Raw genomic sequence first — 21,963 nt, forward strand, 5'->3', positions numbered from 1 at the left:
TGTCCTTTGGCAAATTCTTCTTTTTCACTCTTGCATTAAGTAAGAAAAAAAAGGGACGAGAGTCAAAGTAGGAGAAGAGGGAGGAGGAGGAGGAGGAGGAGGAAAAAGAGGGGAGGAGAAGGAGGGGAAAAGTTGGGGGTGGGGGGGTGGGGGGGGGAAGAAGGGAAGAGAAAAGAGAGGAGAAGAGAGAAAAAGTCCCCGCAGAGTCTTTCTCCCTTCCTGGAGCGAGCGCGGGCCCCTGCAGCACCGCCTGTGTAATTTCCAGTGGCAGTGAATACAGGTATTAATAAAAGCCCCATGGGGAAGAGCACACAATATAACCCTACATTTTCAGGCATTATGAAAGGACGCCCCCAGGGGTCCTCGGGCTCAAATTTCTGAGATGCAGGCAATGTAAAAAGACGCCCCCGGGGGAGGACCCCGCAATAGAAATCTGCTGAATTCAAAGCATTTCCAGAGCCCTGGTGGGAGCCATTACTCCCACTGGAGGAGGAGAGATTTTTTCACCCTCTCCTCGCTCCTTCCAACCGCGCTCTCTCTCTCTCTCTCTCTCTTTTTTTTTACCAAACATGTGTTGCTGACATGTTGACAGATTGCTCAGTGAGGTGTTTAGGTGCATGCACAAGGCACGTCTGCTGAGACACAGGCTCCCTCCCTCCCTCCCTCCTCTCTCTCTCTTTCAGTCGTTCCCTTCCTCCTTCCCTCACCAGTTCCCAAGTTCCTTCCATCCCTCCCTCCCTCCCTCCCGCCGACTGCAAACCTCTCAGCGCGCCCAAAACTGCTCCCATCCATATTTCATAAAGGAGAAACTAGGCTGAAAGAGAGAGAGAGAGAGAGAGAGAGAGAGAGAGAGAGAGAGACAGAGAGACAGAGGGAGGATAGAAAGAGTTTAGGCAAGAGGGAGAGAGAGAGAAAGAGAGAGAGAGTGGTAGTGGCGGGGGTGGGAGCAGAGGGCGAGAGAGAGGACGAGAGGAGGAAAAAAGGGAAGATAAAGAGAGACAAAGCGGGATCAAGGGAAGGGAGCGGGAGGAGGAGAGGACAGATAAAGAGAAATAGAGCGATGTAGAGAGTGGGAGAACTCCGCAGTGAAAAATGAACCCTGTGATGAAAAATGACTTCACAACAACCCCTCTCTCCGTCTCACCCACTCCCTGTCATCCCTCCCTCTCTGCATGTTGTACCCCCCCCCCCCCCCCCCCGCCCCCTTCCACCCTCCACTTCTTCTCCTGCTCTCCCTCTCTCCATCCCCCTCTCCTCTGGTGCCGGGCTCCTGCTCTCTCCCTGGAAAACCTGAGCGGCAGCCAGCTGTGTCTCTGTGTGTGTGTGAGTGTGTGTGCGTGCTGTGCACTTGTATGTATGCCAAGGGCTTAGCACAGGAATCTTCAGGCCACCCCCGGGTACAGAGACACAGAGGGGAGGAAGGGAGGAAGAGGGGGGAGGAGGGAGGGAGGAGGGAAGTGTGAAGAAGAGGGGGCAGAAAAAGGGAAGAGGGGCACATGGCGACGAGGAGGGCAAGAGGGAGGGAGAAGAGGATGAAAGCTGCAAAAAAAAAGGAGCGAACATAAAAGGAAATGAATAGGGGCATGATATTTATTTTGTCAATCAATAGCAGCTACTGGACCAAACACACGCACGCACGCACACACACACACACACACACACACACACACACACACACACACACACACACACACACACACACACACACACACACACACACACACACACACACACACACACACACACACACACACACACACACACACACACAGTACGCGGCAGGCCAGAGTGCAGGAGGCTGTCTGTAATTTTGTTTCAGATTACACCCCTCCCACCTCCTCCTCCTCACCCTCTCTTGTAGAAAGTGATCTGTGGTTTTAATAAGAGTCTTGGCCTCACAGGACTCAGCTGCTATCCTGACGACAGACGCAGCGAGGTGTGTGTGTAGTTCTCCGCTCGAGAGGGTTGTTCTCTGCGTGTGTGTGTGTGTGTGTGTGTGTGTGTGTGTGTGTGTGTGTGACAGCGGGTTGCGACAGACGGTGGGAGCTTAGCAGTGGGGAGACGTCCCGCGGGACGCGAACCAGTCACCCAAGGGCCCCTGCGCTAACAGACACGCTTCTCCTCCCTGCTCCAGGTTTTTCTCCTTTTCCACTTTCTCCCCCCCCCCCCCCCCCCCCCCCCCCATCTCTCACCTCCTCCCCATATATTCTAACTTTTACCTCCTCTCCACTCCCGTCCTCTTCCTCCTTCACCGACTCCCCCCCCGCCCCCCCCGCCCTCCGAGCTAGACAGGCTCCCTAGTAATCTCTCTGCTCCCCCACTGAGAGAGGAAAGCGAATAGACGAGAGGGCAGATGTATGTGCCCAATTAACAGAGACCTCACAAATACCTTCGGAAAAAAAGAATATGCACAGTCTCGCTCTCTCCCTGCACACGTGCACGCACTCACACACACGAGCCACTTTCCACCTCCACCATCTCACCATCTACGAAGCGACTAGCTGGGTTAATGACTTGCTATTTGTCACTGACAGAGCCAGTTTCCGCCCCCCCCCCCCCCCCCCCCCTGCCTTGACTGACAGCTTTCTCTTTAACTCGGAGCCTTCCTCCTCATCACATCCTCTTCGTCCTCAAGTGGCTTTTACTGACATCTTTTAACAATCTCTCGCCCTCTCGCCCTCCTCACTCACACCTACCAGGAGCGTGTGGACACTGTTGACATGGACCAGACAGGTTTTATGTACACAACTGAAAACGGACAGTGCCGGCACAGACAAAAGCCGTTTGAAAACGCAGTGTGACTGTGTTTAAAGGCTCTAAACACAGAACAATGACCCAACCGTGGAATGTTGTGGCTGGTTAGATAGCTTTGGGGATTCCCTAATGGGAAGCGTGTGTGTGTCTGTGTGTGTGTGTGTGTGTGTTCATATGGCAGAGCAAGGCCAGAGAATGTTCTCCATTTGATCTGTAGGAGTTTTTTTTCCACTCCTCCGCTCCACAGGGAGCCTCTGCTCCATATTCTGACTCCTACTGAGACCCATCGACACTTCCCCAACTCGCGCTCTCGCTCGGTCGCTCTCACACTTACTGTACAAAAACAGGATATAGATGCTCACGATCTAAAAGTAGTAGACACACTTCACATGTGCAGGTGTTATGCAGTATATATACACCTCAGCAAGTTTGAATAGAGCCGCTGTAGTGGAGTACTACAGCAGTAGAGCTCAGTAGAGTGCAGACGTACGCAGAGGCTCAACAGTTCTCTTATGAAACAACAATTACATTCACCACAGATCTGGTTAAACCCCAAAAACATCCCATCTGGCAATGTTAAAGAAAGTGAAAAATAAAACCTCCTGGTTCTGGCCCCGGATCAAGATCTGCACCAAACTTTAATGGGAAGTCCTCTGACCTGTTCACAAAGTTTCATGGTAATGCGTCCAGCAGTTTTTGCCTAATCCTATGATTTTTTTTAAATCAACATATGATATCAACTCCTATCATATTTATATCACAGTGGAACTGACCTTTGACCTTTTGGATATAAAATGTCATCTCTTCATCGTTTTATCTAATTAGACATTTGTCTACCAATGTGTCATAATAAGCACATTCATTCTTTTATTAATTCATTAAAGTACTATTGAGGTCAATGTAACCTTGACCTTTGAGTCCAGTTTTTGCCAAATTTAAACTAATTTCCTCGACAAATTCCTGAGATTCAGGAGAATGCGATGGACGTGCAGACGGATGTTCAGACAGACGACCTCCAAACAACCCCACAGCTGTCCCCGGCACGGAGACGTTAATAAGATGAGGCACTACTACAATGAAAACTGCCGTTTACAGCTCCAATGGAAAGAACTGGTGCCACCACATTGTGGAAATCATCACACGTGCACAGCAACAAGCTCATTAATGTGCCACCAACTTAAATACATCCAACATATAATAATAGAAAACACTTACACTGAGTATCCCCAGTTTAAAGCAGAGTCATCTCACTGGCTCAAAGCTGTGGTGTGGAGCAGAAGAACACTGCAGCCCGGCTCGTGCACATTGTCGTGGCATTGCATTAACCAGATGTGTTTGGTCTGTGCGTGTCTGAGTGGGTGTACACACACATTTATGTGTCATTGATCTGTGCCAATGTATGTGTGTTTGTTCAATTTCCACTCAAATTAATGGCGCCTCTTTATAGGCCTTCTGCTAGAGTGGCACTGAATTACTTGGTGCTTCACTCTCGCACCTGGGACCCATTCCATGTTATGGCCGAAGCTAGCTGCTAACTTGGGACCCATTTGCTACAACAGTTTATAGTTAGCATTACAGATACCAGCGTGTTTTTGTTTCTGCAGAGAATTCACTACTAACTACTAATGCTTCTCAAACCGGTTGCTGGGCCGCAGACCACAGACGTACAGATGTTATTCAAAGACAAAAGGAAAACATGACTTCGGGAAAGTGATTAGCACCAGAGACAAATGCCTGTGGTTGATGCAACTTCATTTCACTGAATTCCCTGAAAACCATTCAGCCCTTTTTATCCTTTTTTGAGTTATGCTCATGATATGATCGTAGACATAATGCCGAAGTAAATTAAAAGGTGCTTTACACATATTAAACCAATATAAAAGCCTTCAAGTAGTAGAAGAAGAACAGTTTAGCTTTTTGTCATCCTTATTACAAGTTGAGGAAAAGTTAAGAGATAAGAAATAAGAGTTTTCTGTCATATGAAATTCTCCCGACTTGAAAAGTAAACTCGCAAATCTGTTTTTATATCAGTGTTTACGAAGCAATATTTTGACGTAACGACAGACTGGGAAGGTTTTTGTTAATGGGACATTACATTTCAAACTTTATTAGAAAAATAAATCCTGGATTTGTTTGTTTGTTTGTTTGACGCTAATGCAAAGCTTACAGTAATACATCACTGCTACGTCTGGCAAGATGGCCACCGTCTGTCAACCCCAACCAAGATGGCTGATGTCTGAGCTGTTTGGTTCTGCTCAGGGACACGCACACAATCACACACACACAAACACACAACAAGCTACAAAATGCATGAACACATTAACTCTCTCATGCAAATCTTGAGTGGCGTGTGTTTATCCCCAGTAGACAGTGTGTTTTTTAGTGTGTTTATATATATGTGTGTGTGTGTGTGTGTGTCCCATGCCCTCCTACTAAACTGGCTCCCAGGAGTCTCCACCATAGAACTTAAAAGGACTCTTTAGTCCATGTTTTTTAATTTAGCTTTCTCCTCAATAATAACCAGAAAGCCGTGGTCCAGCCCCTCACTTCAGACACACACACACGCACACACACACACACACCAGACTAATACACTCTTGTACAGCCATATACACAACAGCAAACATAAACACAGATGAACCCGAGTACACGAGCCCCCTGCATGCAAGTGCACACGCATCCAGCCAAGCTGTGGGATTACTCTGCAATCTCAACCACTCTTCCTCCAGGGAAAAACATGTTTTATCATTTCATTTCATTTCTTTCTTCTGTGCTCCCTCTCGCCCTCCCCCCCCTGCCTCCCTCGACTTTCTCGCTCAGCAACATGTAGCCCTCCCCAGACTCCGACGCTGAAATCACAGGCCACATCCCGCGCTCTGATAGCAGCCCTGTGCTTTTGGCAGTGTGATTCTCTCCGAGTGTGCGAGCTACTGTGTGTGCGTCTGAATGTGACACAGCGTGCAGAAGTAAATGACTCTGTGTGGGCGCGCGTGTGTGAGAGCGTGCGCGTGTTTTACTTGTGGGTTAAGGGTAGAGGGAGCAAAATAAAAAGAACAAAAAAGTATTATTTTAAAAAAAAGCTCAAACGGCTTTCCTGGTTAAAGGAAGGGAGAAAAACAATTACCAGGACATGTACAGTGTTGTGAGTTACATCATGGGTTTCTGTGAGTAGTTCAGGATTAAATTGACTCTATACTTCAATCAGCGCTGCTTAACGAGGCTTAAGTGGAACAAGTCTAGCATGTTATATCTGTGAGAACATAACACTTATATAGAAGTACTTCTGTTGTAAATCCTTGTTATAATTGACCCTCAGGATGTGTTGTTTGAGTTGTATAATGTGTAATGTTATCACACTATACAGGACAAGGGATCTTTCTCACCGTCCCAGTCTATCCCAGTGCACGCTTTAGAAAAATCTCTCTTTATTGCTTCATCTCCGAGCATCTCCCTGATACAGCAAGTGGGACTGGATGTCAGGCCAGCGGGTGCAGAAGGGGCTGCTGAGGCAGGGGTCTTATCATCTACATTACACAGTCTCTGGGAGCACTGTCATTTACCAGTTTCAACAAATTCCCCCACCCCTCCCAGTTTCTTCATCCCTCTATCAAAAGTAAACACACACGCGCTAAGAGCCAGACTGCTTTGCAGAAGTAAGAAAGCGTGTGTGTGTGTGTGTGTGTGTGTGTGTGTGTGTGTGTGTGTGTGTGTGTGTTGGCTTGTTAAGAGAGCGTTTGGATTAATCTGTAGGAACCAGACGCCCCCGCCGCGTTCCTTTCAGCCCCTCCATTAATTACACCAGTACTAATAACGGCTTGTGTGTGTGTGTGTGTGTGTGTGTGTGTGTGTGTGTGTGTGTGTGTGTGTGTGTGTGTGTATGTATATGTGTGCATGTGTGTGCACGAGTCTCTCTCTGTGGCTATGACTGAATCCTCTTGCTAAAGGTATTCAGTCACCCAGGAACCTTCACTGGTGGCGAAGCAAATAAACAGTTTCATCTGTATCTTAGATTAAAACTCAAAAATCACTTTGATACCAAACTTTACTCCTAAAAGATCGAGATGTTAAGAGTGTTGCTCAAGTTCTGCTTCATTTCTCATACGAGTTCTAACCTTAGAAAATAAACTTCAATTGTTGACTGGAAATGAGCAGTTCTGATTGTTAAAATGTTAAATGATTTTGGACCCTTCACTCTTCGGTACCTGTAGGTTTGTGAAACACGATCAAACATAATCTGATCGATGAGAAAACACAGAGTGGATGTTAATAATCTTACCGGCTGGGCAGTGGTTGGTTCTGTGGTCACTGAGCTCGGCCAGACACTCGAAGTCCTGCTGACAGTTGTCACAGGTGAAGATGGACTCGTCGTCCAGGTCGTCGTCGTCCGGTTCTCCGTCTTCAGCGCCTGTGCCGTGGCCTTCCTTAGGCTCGGACTCTCGGTCAGAGGCTGGGACTTCTGAGGACACACACACAACCAGCAAACATATAAACAACGATAATCATTACACTCAATGGAAGAGTTCATTAAAAGAGACATTTATTGTTTTTCTTTCCTCTGGTGTGTTATATAGATTTATGTATGTAAACGGGTAGCAACGTTAAAAAGCCCAAAGTCTTAAGGGACTTCTCTCCCCAACAGAAATCCAATTGATCAAAGCCATTGACCAATCACACCAGAGCAGGAGATCAGAGCAGATTAGGCTTTATCAACAGACAGGAGCTAAAACCAAGTGTTAGAGACAGAGGCTGAGAAGAGGAGCTGCAGCAATGGACAGTGGGACGAGAGTTATGTTTTCTGAAGATGAACACTAATTCAAATTACAAAACTGAGCAGAATATATCTCCTTTAAAATGTTTATCTTGAGTATTCAGTCATAAAAGGGAGGACGCTGCTCTCGCTGATTTTCGGGCCTCACTGATTTTTTTTACCCCTGAACTTGTTTCACACAAATCAGTTGTCGTCTCTAGTTTTCCTGACGCCAGCCTGAGGTCATACTCTCAATATTTCAGCAGGATCTAATTGAAATTCCTCCATCGATAAAGATTTTATAAACTTGTTTTTACCTGCAGAAACGAACGTGATGAACATGATGAACACAGTCGACGTGTGTGTGAATGTGTGAGAACGTGTGTGAACGTGTGTGTCCTGGTCGCACACTGGCAGTGTGTGAGGGGACCAGTGGAAGGCTGCGTCGGCCCAATCCTCACTGCTCCATTGTGTCTCCATTTTCACACCTTATTATCACATTATAAACGCTGAGGATCCAACAGGACTGACACTGAAGACACTGGCTGGAGAGGAGAGGAGAGGAGAGCCAGAAGAAGGAGGCAGGGTAGAGATGAAGGGAAGAGGAAAAGACAAAACAAAGTCTGGAGGAAAGATGGTTAAAAGAAAGGAGGTATGAGGGGAACTGAACTTAAATGCCTCCAGAGATGAAGGAAACTTGTTCTTGCATTGACGTATGTCTGCAGCAGGAATCCACCGTCCTCCGTCTCAAATCTCAGGCGTCTGAACTCTGTTATGTTCCAATCATTTAATTGGTTGTAGCACAAATCAAGAAGGGTATTTCACTGGATTCTGTTCATTTTCAAAAAAATATATTTTAATTGTCCTTTTTGGATCGATAAGTTTGTTTCTTTGTCCCAAGAATTTCTCAAATAAATCAGACATAGATCATTCAAACCCAAATCTCCCTCTGATTGGAATAATCCTCCTATTTTTCTTCTTCTTTCTTTACATCATGACCTCTTTCCTTCATGTCATCTTTATTTTCTCATCTCAAAACAACCAACCCTGCTTTTAATTTGCTTTTAATGTATGTTTTTGTTGTTGGCTGCATGTTTTTTTTGTGTCCTTAATTTGTATTTGTGCAAAATTCAATTCAAATCATTTAACCTTAAACTAACATCCAGTTATTAATCCAATTTAACTGTAAATCCAAAAAACATGGAAGTACAAAGTAAAAATAAAAATAGTACAATAAAGGGATTCAAAACAACATGATGACTAATTAAAGTCTTCATAATGACAAACAGAGTTGATTGAACAGAGGAACAACACTGGGTTTACAGAGGATTCATTGCAGTGGCTTGATTTTACCACGTGCACACGTATACGTGCGTGGCTCAGCGAAGTTAAATCCCTGTTATTAAACTTGAAGTGGTCGGCCATTACAGAAAATCAATCACCTTCATTATGTTTAATAAAAAATACATTTCTTTGACTGAGTGCAGTCGCAGGTCAAACAGGATTAAGCTCTATAATTCAGTTCCATCCACTGGGAGCTTCAAGCATCATTTTATGTGAGTAGAAAGAACAGATGTATTTCTGTATTTTCATTTTTCGATTCTCTGCACTTTATTTATACAATTTTGATATTAGAAGGAGAAGGAGTCAAAACAAAGCCGTGTGCAGGTCGAAATCTGGATATCATTCCACTGCTGATCATTTAACAAAAAGCAAAAAGGACACAAGAGCTTCGTCTTCGAGTTTTGGAGAGAAGCTGTGTTTCGTGAGCAAAGAACGAGAGGCAGATTAGAGCGAGGGGCACGGGCTCCATCTCAGCCTCGTTTATTATGCGAGAGGTGTGATGGGAAAGAGGGACAGAGGGATGCTGGGAGGTGGGGAACGGGGGATTGAGGTGATGAGGTGTTCAGGGGGCTGCAGGAAGAGGAAGACAGTGATGGAGGGAGAGAAGGAGGGATGGATGAAGGGATGGGGAAGAGGAGAGGGAGGGTGTTGGCCATCTGTCCAGTGGTGAGAGCACCGTCTGGCCAGGGAGAGAGAGCTGCCCCTCGGCTGACAGAGCACACGCACATACTCATGCACGCTCACATACACACTGCACATTGCATACATACACACACACACACACGGGTGCAGATGCAAACAGACACAGTAACTGTACATGTAAATAAATGTACACATACACTGATTAGTGTAAATATACTGTGAGTGTGTGTGTGTGTGTGCAGGAATGTGAATATGTGCAGTCGTGTGGCGCAGTTTTCAAATAGAAACAATATTTTGTTTATTTTGTTGTTCTGTTGCACATTAACTTGAATAAACAGTCTGATCCAAGTATTTAAACTCAATGACGCGGTGCAGATCAAGGCCTGAAAGACTTTAAGCCAAAAAGTGGTTCACAAAAGTTTTGACTCCTGTCCATTGGTTTGTGTGTTTGACGGCAGGATTACACAACATTTCTATGAATGGATTTCTACGTATCTTGGTAGAAGGCTGGGATGTGGGGCAAGAAGAAAAAACCCGTTAAAGTTTGGTGGATAAGAAGTCACTTTCTTTGACATTGCAAGATAATGTGATTTTTGGATATTTTCACCAATTCCCAAGGAAGAATTCACGGATCTTGATTAAAAAAAATCTTTGGGGGATTAATGGATTTTTTGAATTCTTTTCAACCGCTGTACGGAACCAAATAGGGCTAGAAACCTGTAACTACTACCAATGTGTAGCTGGGATAACCTGGATTCAATAGAGAAACAGTAGTTTGTATAATCTTTACTAGTTTTAGAACTAAGTCCAAATGAACATGACAGATTTGTCACTCATTCAGTCGTCTACAAACGGAGAAACAAAAACTTTTTGAAACCAGCTAAAAATGCAGATATGATGCAAGTAGTTTACACATCAAGCCTAAACCATGTTTAGCCTAAACGGAAAATAATCTTTATTAATCACACGTTCATCTTTATCCCTTAATTCTTTTTGTTTTAATTCTTTCAAAACTTCGTCAAATCTTCTTTCTCTTTAATACCCCAACCCCCACCACACCAGAGAGAAGCAGCAGGCCTACTTAATGAAAGCAGGCAACTCCCATGGGTGCTTAGGGTGCAGAGGGGTGGGTGTGTGTGTGTGTGTGTGTGTGTGTGTGTGTGTGTGTGTGTGTGTGTGTGTGTGTGTGTGTGTGTGTGCTGGGGTATTGATTGAATAGTACAACAGTGGTCCCTAGCAAATAGTATGTGTGCACCATACACACGCAGTCTTTCTTTCACGTGCACACACACGGACAAACACACACCCATCAGCGGGATATGGCTATAGTCACTCCTAGACACACACGCACGCACACGCACACACTCGCTCTACAGAGAACCATTATCTCTGAGTCACAGACTGTCCCTATGCCAGGAATAACATAGCACATTCTCTCACACAAACACACAAAAAAGACACGCACACACAAACACACGCACACACAAACACAAACCCTCCGATCCCGAACACAGGCACCCTGTTTTATTCTTACGTCATCCACACAGGGGCACGATAAATCAGAATCAAGTCCTTCAGTTCAACAATAGAAAACACTAATTTAACGACGACATAAAAGCCGCAGCAACAGGAACAATAACATTTTCTAATTTCCACCTGAAAGCCCAGATTTCAGAGCGGTCTCCTCCTCGTCCTCCAGTCACAGGAGCCCTGATGATTTTTATTCTAGCCATGTAATGAGGGACTGAATCACACCTGGGATGCACAGTGAATGCATTTAAATGAAATTAACTAGCTGGTGGGATAGAAACGCAGCAGTGTTCCTGGTGCTGGAGACTCCAATTGAACCCCATTGTTTGGGTCTAAGAGGAAGAAAAGGGACGATTATGTGCAGAAAAAAGGTTTTGTTGGAATTGTTCAAACCTTTCTACAGTCGAATAGAGATCTAGTATTTAGAAGTCAATGACGTTTGTGTGTTTGTTGAATGTAAAACATCTTTAACAAGGCTTCATGATATGGCCAAAACATTAAATCAAGATAATATCACGATTAATAAGACATATTTGTGCTCCTGAGTGAAAGTTGTGGTTTCAAACAGAGAATCAATGACAAACTCTTGATTAACAGCTAAACAATTTACAAACGTGAGGTCGATCAGTTCGGTTTCAGCATCTCACCGCGCTCTCACATTGCATAAGGATTGTATCGAGATGCATAAAGCAAACAGACGGCAACTTCCTCAGTGTCTATAAAACACATCTTACAAACTTTCTGCAGCTCCTTCATCTGCTGGTTCCATCCCTCACTCCCTGCATGCTCTCATTGTATGATTAGATTGTATTAATATATTATAACTTTTAATATTTTTTAAAGAAATTTAGCATTTTGTAAGAAATTTGACTTTCAGCTCAACACAACTAAACTTCAAACGTCTGTATCTTTTTTCTTTTAAATGCATGAAACCAAATTGCCTTTGGAATTTGTTCTATTGTATGAAAATTATATTGCAATAATTTAATTGACTTTGCGAGCACTCATCTATAAAGACTCTATATTACATGTTAAAATGTAAAAACAGTTTTGCATCCAAAGATATTAACTCAACCTAAAGCATCAAATTAAATTGATCAATAAATTTGTTTTAACTCTTCCACCATGATTGCTCAACTGTAAGAGCTTAGTGTAAAGATCAATACAGGACCGTCACATTAAACTGGCTCATGCAACTTTTAAGACACTTTTCATGTGCAGGCCTGTGTGTGTGTGTGTGTGTGTGTGTGTGTGTGTGTGTGTGTGTGTGTGTGTGTGTGTGTGTGTGTGTGTGAGACATCCTGCAACATCAGGTGTGCATGTGAAAGATGTTTTTACACCGTGCGTCTCCTGAGGAAAGGTAATAAGCAATATTCTGGGCTGTAACCACCAGCCTCACTAACCCGGGGACAATGGGCTTTTTAATAACAGATAAAAATATAAATAAATAAAAGGGATACCTCGGTAATAATGAGGTCACTTTGCATATCTGCTGGAAAGATATATGCAGGTGGTGTGTGTGCGTGTGTGTGTGTGTGTGTGTGTGTGTGTGTGTGTGTGTGTGTGTGTGTGTGTGTGTGTGTGTGTGTGTGTGTGCAATGAACTGGTGAATGCGTGTGCGTATCATGTGTGTGTTTGTGCGCACCCTGGGTAATTAGATAAAGGGAAGTGAATTAGCAGAGTCCACAGTGCAGAATGATGTTACACAGCCTAACCACGCCTAACTGAGACCCACTAATCACCACTCGTTAGGCTCACAGAAGAGAATGTGCGTGTGTGTGTGTGTGTTCTCTGTTAAAATGAGTTCATTGAGGTAATTAGTGGGCTAAATGATGATAAGCCATACACAAACTGCACAGAACAGAGAAAGACACGCGGACAAAAACAGATTCTGCTCCCTCTCCCCCCTCTCCCAGTAAAACAGGGATATAAAGTGAGCAGAAAACCCTCAACACTGGATCCAAGTGCACTCAATGTGGATTCACTCCATCCCACTGTCTGACTGGTGGTTTTCGTTGCAGCGTCGGCAGCAGTTGCCAAGACAAGCTAGCGGAGACACAAACTGGAACACCGAAAAATCAAACACACACAGTCAGCATGACCACCGTACATCACTGTATATCCTGTGGGAAGAAAACTAGGGGACTAATGAACTCTGGGAAGTGTTCCTGAACTGCCCCAGGGTGATAGAAGTGTACTAAAAGAGAGTGCCAGAGCTGCTGGGAGAGTTAAAGGAGAATAAAACATACAGTAATGCTGCAAAAGGTAAAGTAGTTATTCAAGTGACAGATTTGGCAGCCGGGAGCTGGTACTGTGGCGTGTCTGGGACACACTCCACAGCTCGGAGAGATATATAGTATCTGCCGGCCAAGCATGCATAAAACATGCACGCACACATCCATGTCTGCGTGTGCCTAAAACAGGCTTCAAAAGGTGGGGGGGGGGCGGTGGAGAGTGTGTGTGGAGCTTCCAGCAGAATGTTTAGAAACCAAACAGTCTCGGCACAAGGCTTTCATTCTGCTCCACGCCGCTCTGCGCTCCGGTCCAGGACTCACAGACACCTGGCCGGGCACCACCACCGCCACCTTCCGCAGGGCTGAGGAACCAGCCACCGGGTTAGAATCGGACCTGCATCACATGAGGTGCCAACTGGGCAGAGAGAACCGGGTCTGAACCTGGAAAATTCACACAATATTGGCCCCGCTTCACATCGCAGGAAGGTACTTTACAGCCACTCGCAACAATTCCGTGTGATGGTCGTTCTCGAGTCAGCCATACGCATTTTTAAACTCACATTGTACAAGTAAATGGTCTGTGAGGTGAAGCCAAAGCTCAAGATGTATGTGCTCAGACCTTGTGTTATCTGAATCCATCTGGCTACTGACAAAAATAGGGTTTCTTTCTGCTTTCACAATGCGAACAAGGAAGAAACAAACAACCTTTACTGTATATTTTGTCTTCCAAAACATAAAACAGGAGACCCCAATATATAGAACGAGGAGCAAACATCTAACAGATGACAGACCACAGCTCGACCAGCCTGGCCTCCATGTTTTCTGTCCATACGATGCATCATGTGACCTGTTATGTCTACGCTTTGTCTACATAAACTCTAAAATGAGTCGAGCGTCTCACAAATCAGGGTGAAAATGGTGTCAAATCACTTTCTTCAGGAACAGATGAAAAGTAAACATGTGCAGATATAAACCAGGTTCAAACATCTGTATCTTACATGTTCCAGGCGTTTCAGGTTCCACCAGGCACAGATAGAAAGGGCTCTTCCATTGTTCATCGATCAGAAGACACTGGTCTATTAACAGTTCTTTAATCTTTAAAATCGCAGCAGACATTTTCCATCCGTCATGGAGGAGAAGCACAGATGTTACAAACACCAACAATGGCTCTGTTCTCCACCAGCGTCCCACTGGGCCGGGACAATGTGCCGGTGAACCAGTGAGCACGACACCAGGAGCCTGAGACGGGAGCAGCTCAATAACATTCAGCTGTTAATTGTATTATTCACACCCGTGTTTCTTCCACTGTGACATGTCATAATGATTACAGGCCGATATTCTGCTTCACTGCAATTTCAACTCTTATTTTTGGTTCGTGGAGAACAAACTTCCTCTCATGCATCCGTCTACAACTCAGTCTGTATGAGGGACGCTCAGCCAAAACTCACAACCCTGCAATGAACACGGCCTTAATAAACACTGTTTGATATATCTAATAAGTAAATGTGAGTGTAGATGTGGTTCGTTGTGTATATTCTGTTGTATTGGCGTTACAATTAATATAATATGTTTTTTAGTATAAACACACACACACACAGCAGTAACTGTCCGACCTATCTGAGCTCAAAATGTTAATAGATATGGAGAGAGAAAGAATGGTAGACACGTTTGGCACTGACACACACTCTCACACACACAGACACACACTGAACAGGTGCAGCTGGACACCACAACACAGCCCTGCTCTCCCTCTCAGGAGAATGACTCCCCTCTCACCCAGTGTGTGTGTGTGTGTGTGTGTGTCATCTATCCACATCCCCTTCCCTCTACCTCATGTTCTCTCCCCATCACACACGCACCTTCCCATATATGTGTGTGTGTTTGTTCACAATACAAGCCACAGCCCCTCAGGAGGAGATCTGCGCCACAGAGTACCAGTCGCACACAGACACACACACCCCTGGGACATACTGCGGCAGGGGAGAGCAGCACCCAACACCAGTCTCTGGAAACAGGCTGATGAAAGAGCCATTCACGTCATGGAAAGCATCAGAAAGGACACACACACACACACACACACACACACACACACACACACACACACACACACACACACACACACACACACACACACACACACACACACACACACACACACACACACACACACACACACACACACACACACACACACACAAATTTTTCCGGCGCACAAACACACAAAGATGGCACAAAAAAACACAAAGGGCTTAAATGCTGCAATACAGACAGAAACACAGACGCACTGTGCAGTGTCACAAGCAGGCAATAATGGTTCACACGCACACACACATACACAGGAACTGTTTTCCTGCTGCTGCCTTGGGGAAATTAAAACTACATTATGGACCTCCAGAGGGTAGAGCGGTGGGAGAGGGAGAGAGGGATTGGAAAAGAGAGAGAAAGGAAGCAAGAGGGGAAGAGGGGGGGGGGGGGGGGGGGGGGGGGGGTGTGCAGTGTCCTGTTTATCTCAGATCTGGCCATCATAAAGAAAGTGAACAGTGATAATGTCTCCTCCTCCTCACTCCTCCTCCTCCGATGTAACACGGTTTATACGTTTGACTTCCGCACATTGCTCACACTCAACTTATAGATTGAGCGAGTTTAGCTAAGAAGTTAAGGTTCGATTCATTTAATTTGCTAATTTACTTCTCGTGCAGTGTTCGTTCTAAACCTGCTTGTTTGGAATGGGCTGTTTTCTTGGCCTGTGTTGATGCTGCTTGGAGTTTTCTTTCTGAAACTGTAAAAGTGACCTGCAGTAAATAATTCCCTGAGAAACTGCGGAAAATTAAAAAACACTAAAACCCCCCCGATTCAGTTCCACGTCAATTTAATGACAGTTCTTGCCCTGAAGACTAAATGGACAATAGAACCAAAAGGACAGAGCTAAAGACACAAGCTTCATGACGAAGGTAATATTTGTAAAAACCCATTAACACAGGATCAAATGTCAATCTGACTTTGCACCTCTGCTCCCGAACACAAAAGCCTTCGGTGATGTCACCAGATGCTTAAAGTAGCACATCACTGTTGTGCCTGCATCGCACTCAACCACATCCATGCAGAACATGTAGGTTTGTTCCTCTGCTGCGAAGGATTCTGGGTCATGGCACTGGAGGAAATACCTCTCTGCTGACATTTCTCAAAACGGCAAATACTCCCAAGACAGTAAATGACAAGTGCACACACACATATATACACACACATATACACACACAAGCGCACACTTACACACTGGAGTGCAGTGTTATATTTGTGAATTGGGGTGAAAATGCAATTCACATATTTTTACGTTTTTTTGAGTTTCGAGGGGATTTGAATTTAAAAGCAGCAGGAACGTTAAACCCGAGTTGATCTCCTCTGTACTGATGTGTTCTGTCATCTGATAGGTGGAGGCAACTTTCTGACCGGCCGGTCATGCCTGTGTGTCCCCCACACACCCATAAGCGTGCACACACAGACACACACACACACACGTCTTAAACTGTGAATAACAATAACGCAGTAGGTCTCGGTTTCTCGGTTTCAGCTTGGGGACCTGACAAACCTTTTCCATGATGACTCACTGGCTCTTTCAGTATGTGACTCTGTGTGTGTTGTCCAAGAGAAACAGTCCGTGTGTGTGTGTGTGTGTGTGTGTGTGTGTGTGTGTGTGTTGTCCACAGCAGACTGTCAGACAAGAATTGAGGAAAGGAAACCTCTAGAGAACGATGATTTCATTACAGCCACAGACACACTGGCCTCTGAAGAGCTCTCCTGCCCAAGTCTCACCTCTTCAAGGTTTGTTCTCCGACACGAGACTCAACATACGATGAACAGACTCTTGTATACGACTCTTGTAAACAGGGCAACTCCGCTGCTACCTGCCCTTCCCCTCGCTCCCCTTCTCATTCCCTCTCCCTATTCCTGGCAACTGCTCTCTTCTTCTTCTCCCTGCATACTGGGGGAGCGAGGGAGCAGGAGAGAAAACGAGGGAGGAAGATAACAAGTTGTTTTTCTGTCCCACTGAGGAGCAGCGGGGGCAGGGGGAAGGAGGAAGACGAGGGTGCGAGGGCACCTTCAGCCTTTCGAGGGCTCCTCTCTGGGGCAGTGAGGCCGCGGAGAGAAAAGGAGTAGGAGGAGAGTAAGAGGGGAGGATAGGTTGGCTCAGTCCTATTCCCTGCGTGTCGCCCTCCCACCTCCCTCCGCCTTCCCTCCTGCGGGTCTTTCCAAACTCAACACACATTTTTCCAGAGAAAACGAAAGAGAGACTAAGAGGGAGAGACAGAGGAGGGGTGCAAAGACTGTGAATTAAACAGCAGGTTGGGACGGTAACATTTCTCCTTTCTCTCCCCGACAACACCTTCACCCAGAGAGAGATGGAAACCAGGTCTTTTTACTTTTAATTTTCTTTCTTCTTTCTCTCGCTGGCTACAGCAACACTTACACAATCTCTCTCGACGGTGTTTTAGCACCATCCATATACCAACTGTGCATTCAAGTGCTCCTCAGAAGGTCCTATTTCCAGAGTTGTGAATTTTGTTCCGACTTGATGTGTCGTTCCCGTGAATTTTCCAAGTCTGGGGCAATTTTTTTTGCAATAACTGCGACACCACATGAATGGAAAATAACACCTGAAAACGTGACCATTCACTTCCACTGGGCATGTGCCAGTGTAAACAGGAAGCAGATTGTCAACTCTGCAGTTTGGGGGCTTAGAAAATACTAAGAATGAGGAATAAAAATGGGGAAAGGTAAAATGAGGGATTTCTTTTCTTGGGCCGACAAGATGGTGGGGAACTGCGTCACTTCCCAACATCTCCGTTTTTTGCCCGTTCATACGACAACGCAGCCCCGGAGCTTTCAAACTGAAAACCTGGCCGGCAGCGTTTCCAAACTTCTAAACTCAAAAAACTCAAAGTGATGAGTTTTAAAACTAAAACTTAGTAGCGAGGATGGAAGGGACGGAAGAAACGAAGCGGAGAGAGAGTGACATGCAAAGTGAAACTGAGATTTTTTTGGTGGAAAGAAGAAAGAGACGAACGTGCAGCGAACGAGAGAAAAAGTGTTGCAGAGGATGCTGGGACAGGGAATTGGTGGTAAAATCCAAATTGGAAGAGAGGCTGAGTAAGGGAATATGAGACAGTATGTTTTTATCGGAGTGTGTGTGTGTGTGTGTGTGTGTGTGTGTGTGTGTGTGTGTGTGTGTGTGTGTGTGTGTGTGTGTGTGTGTCCTGGGACTCAAGCTTCCTGCAGGAACTGACACACACAGCAGTTCTAGTGCGCCACACAGGACCTCAGTCAGCACCCCCCTTAACACGCACACACACCTACCCACACACACACACACACACACACACACACAGACCCGCACAGCAGCCCCTGGAGGAGCGTTAGCACAGGTTTAAAGGCGAGGGGGGGGGGGGGGCAAGGATGGGAAGGTTCAGCACGTCATCGACACCCCAAGGGTCAAACTTTCCTGTACTTCTGTCCCTGTAGAGCTAAATGAGAGACGGGGCAGGAGAGGTAGAGAGAGAGAGGGAGAGAGATAACTGCATATTTACCACATTCAGCAGTATCCTATTTCCCTGCTGGGATCAAGTCAGAGGAAGTGTTTAAGTGTTCGCTGATAGGCTGCAAACACGAGCAGAGAAAACTAGCTACAGCTGACAAACACCTAAAGCAGTCAGACCATTTATTGGCCTGGTTCTGGAACTTTATCTCGACAAATGACAACAGTGAGTAAACGGTCAGCAGCGTTGTAGTGGCAGGGTGGAAATATGAACCCAGCTGATCACCCCTGAATCTTTGACTCATTCCACCAAATACTAAATCCAATAATAATGATGATGCTGTATTTCCATTACTACTGATACTTTAAGTCATGGAGCAATAATGATAAGTCGATCAACAGAAACAATATCGATTTGTTAACCAGTGAATCATTAAAGTGTTTTTGAAGCAAACAGCAATTAAGAAATGCTCCTAGATTCTAAACTTATTTGTTTTCTTGCTCTTCTATGATAGTAAACGTAATACTTGTAATATTACTTTGGATTATATCTATCTGGTCACTGCAGCTGTAAAGAAACTTTTTTTTAATCCACCTGAGCAGATCAATATACTCCTCATCCTTCTGTCTGGACTCAAAATTTATATTATTTCTCATTTCATACACGGACCTCAGAGAGCAGCTGCTTGTTCTTTTTCAATAAAAGGCAAAAAGGCAGAGCCACGACAATTTCAATTTTCCGTCTCCAGCTGGAAACAGGAGTGAGCAGCAGACGGAGGAGGGGCGAGGACGGGGAGAGAAAGAAATGGAGAAGTTGGTTTGGTAGAAACCACAAAGAAAGAAAAACAAAAATCCAAGAAAAGAATAAAAAGAGAAGAAAAGCCCCGCTATCTCTCCGACTTCCTCCCCAGACATCAGCGGACCACAGACAGTAGTGAAAAAGCACACAAATCCCTCTCTTGTCCCCCCTTCCACCCATCTTTCCCTCTCCATTTCCCCTTTGTCATCTCTTTTTCCATTCACTGTGACTCCTGAGACCGGCTCCGTCTCTTTCCATATCTCCCTCTAATTCGTTCTCTCTCTTTTCAAGGCTCCTCTTATGATGTTCCCTGACTTTCACCGATCCCTTCATCCTCCTTCCTTCAACATTCACTTCATTTCTCCATCTTTGCTCTCTCTTCTTCTAGATATCCCCCCGAGCAGGACATTATGGACCATGTGGAATTGATATTACAAATTTTTGTGCGTTGTGTTTGTGTGTTAGGGAGACGCACAAACCTCGAGCCTCTGTTGTGGATCTGACAGCTGGCTGGAACTCTACTACAATATCTGTGTGTGTGTGTGTGTGTGTGTGTGTGTGTGTGTGTGTGTGTGTGTGTGTGTGTGTACTAACCTGTCTGGACAGTTGATTCATCCCAGGTGCCTCCACACTCTGAAGACTCCCCTTCTTCTACCGCTGAGGAGAGAGGAAGAGGGACAGAGAGAGAACGACAAATGAAAAACAGAGGTCTGGAATATATTCTACATTATCAAGCAAAGGAGTCACATTATTTTTATACAGTCGATCAGATATGACAGATCAAGACCAAGACCAGGACCAGGACCAAGGATCAGAGCCAAGACCAAAAGCCCAAGACCAAAAAATGGGCTAAACTGAGAAAATCAATTGAGCAATTAAATGTAATCAACACCTTAATTGTTAGTCAGATACATGATGATGATTCAGGAAGTTGTAACAAGCTTTTCCACTCATCTTTAACATTTCATAGAAAAGTATTAATCCCTCATAAATGTACTCGTTAGTTGCAGAGCTAATATCTTCTTACAGAGTCAGAGTCGTCTACATTGTAAATCCGATACCATAGTTCTTTGTGGGCAGCACTAAATCTATATTTTTATTTCCCAAAACTTAATAACTAAAAAATAGACTAGATCTCTTTTTATAGTGGCAGCCATGGCTTTACAGAAATCACATTCATTCAATACACAGTGCTTTCCCTATCACACACTTCTGGCATCAATCTGGGGTTCGGTATCTTCACCAAGGACACTTTGGGGGACTGGAGAAGCCGGGGATCAAACCACCAACCTCCTGTACAGTGGACCACCCTCTCTACCTGCACATTCTGAAGTGTCCTTGGGCACCAAAATGATGTGTAATAGGTAAAGTGCTGTGTATAGAAGTGTTGTATGAACAGTGGGTGAATGTGACATGAGCTGTAAAGAGCTTCGAGTGGTCGATATGACTGGAAAAGTCCATTTTACCATAATGAGTCTAATAGTTTCCATCATTTTAAAGCTCAGACATTCCCCACAAGACACAACCAGGGTAACATAAAGTCACAAAGCATCTAAATCCATCTAAATGTAACTTTCTTCATCAGTTCACTCCTAAAATAGGGCAGCAACAAACATGCAGGTAGTGACGACGACAATGTCCTGAGACCTCTCACACACACAGAGTTGATCAGAGCTGGAATGTGACACTGACTTCCTGGGTATAACAGGAAGGAGGGAAGTACAGCTGGCACACAAACAGGAAATGTCTAGAGCCACCACACAATGGGGTTTCCTGTTCGCCCCCCCCCACCACCACCACCACCAACACACGATTCCTCACTTTTCCCTCACTGCACCTCCGTCTCGGATCATTTAAAAACCCCCTTGTTCTCATCCTGCTCTCTCCAGCGACCTCCACCCCTCGAACTCTCCACACCGCTGCTCATGTTCCTCGCTCCACATCCTCACCAGCTCCCTCCGGACCCCCCCCCCCCCCCGCCCCCGCCCATCCTCACACTTGAGCTGCGACAAAAGCTCAAGTGAAAACAAGAAGTTATAAATCAGTGAACGCCACCTTTGAACAGAAAAACAAACCGTACGGGTGACGTCGGCTTGTGCTGTTGTGTCCCATCAGTCTGAACGTGTCGTTCATTCTGAGAGCGTCGTAAAGAGCGAGTTACTGCGGCCTTTCAAACCAGTTTGTCTAAAAATCCCAGATGATCCACAGATTCATAAAATACTCCAACCAGCCGGTCAGAGTAGTAAAAAAGTGACAGAACATAAACTGACCCTATATCTGGATGTGCCCAGCGAGTGCATGTACACACACACACAGAGGTGCTTTAAGGCAGAACAACCCCGTTAAACAGGAAAAAGAATCTGAGACACAATCAAAAACACAT

The 21,963-nt window shown here is 45.2% G+C and overlaps 1 protein-coding gene across 4 annotated transcripts in view; it reads right to left on the minus strand.

Annotated features, from left to right (window-relative positions):
• Positions 1-21,963, minus strand: part of znf423 (zinc finger protein 423) — a 138,110-nt gene that overhangs the window by 95,715 nt on the left and 20,432 nt on the right. For all 4 annotated transcript variants that reach the window (XM_034587713.1, XM_034587712.1, XM_034587711.1 and 1 more), the window contains exons 2-3: positions 20,175-20,237; positions 7,031-7,210 (exon numbers count right to left, since the gene is read on the minus strand). In XM_034587713.1, the coding sequence (XP_034443604.1) occupies positions 7,031-7,210; positions 20,175-20,237 (243 nt within the window). The remainder of the gene's footprint in view (positions 1-7,030; positions 7,211-20,174; positions 20,238-21,963) is intronic.

The sequence above is a fragment of the Hippoglossus hippoglossus genome, chromosome 6 (genome assembly GCF_009819705.1).
Source record: "Hippoglossus hippoglossus isolate fHipHip1 chromosome 6, fHipHip1.pri, whole genome shotgun sequence".
In the NCBI taxonomy this organism is placed as follows: domain Eukaryota; kingdom Metazoa; phylum Chordata; class Actinopteri; order Pleuronectiformes; family Pleuronectidae; genus Hippoglossus; species Hippoglossus hippoglossus.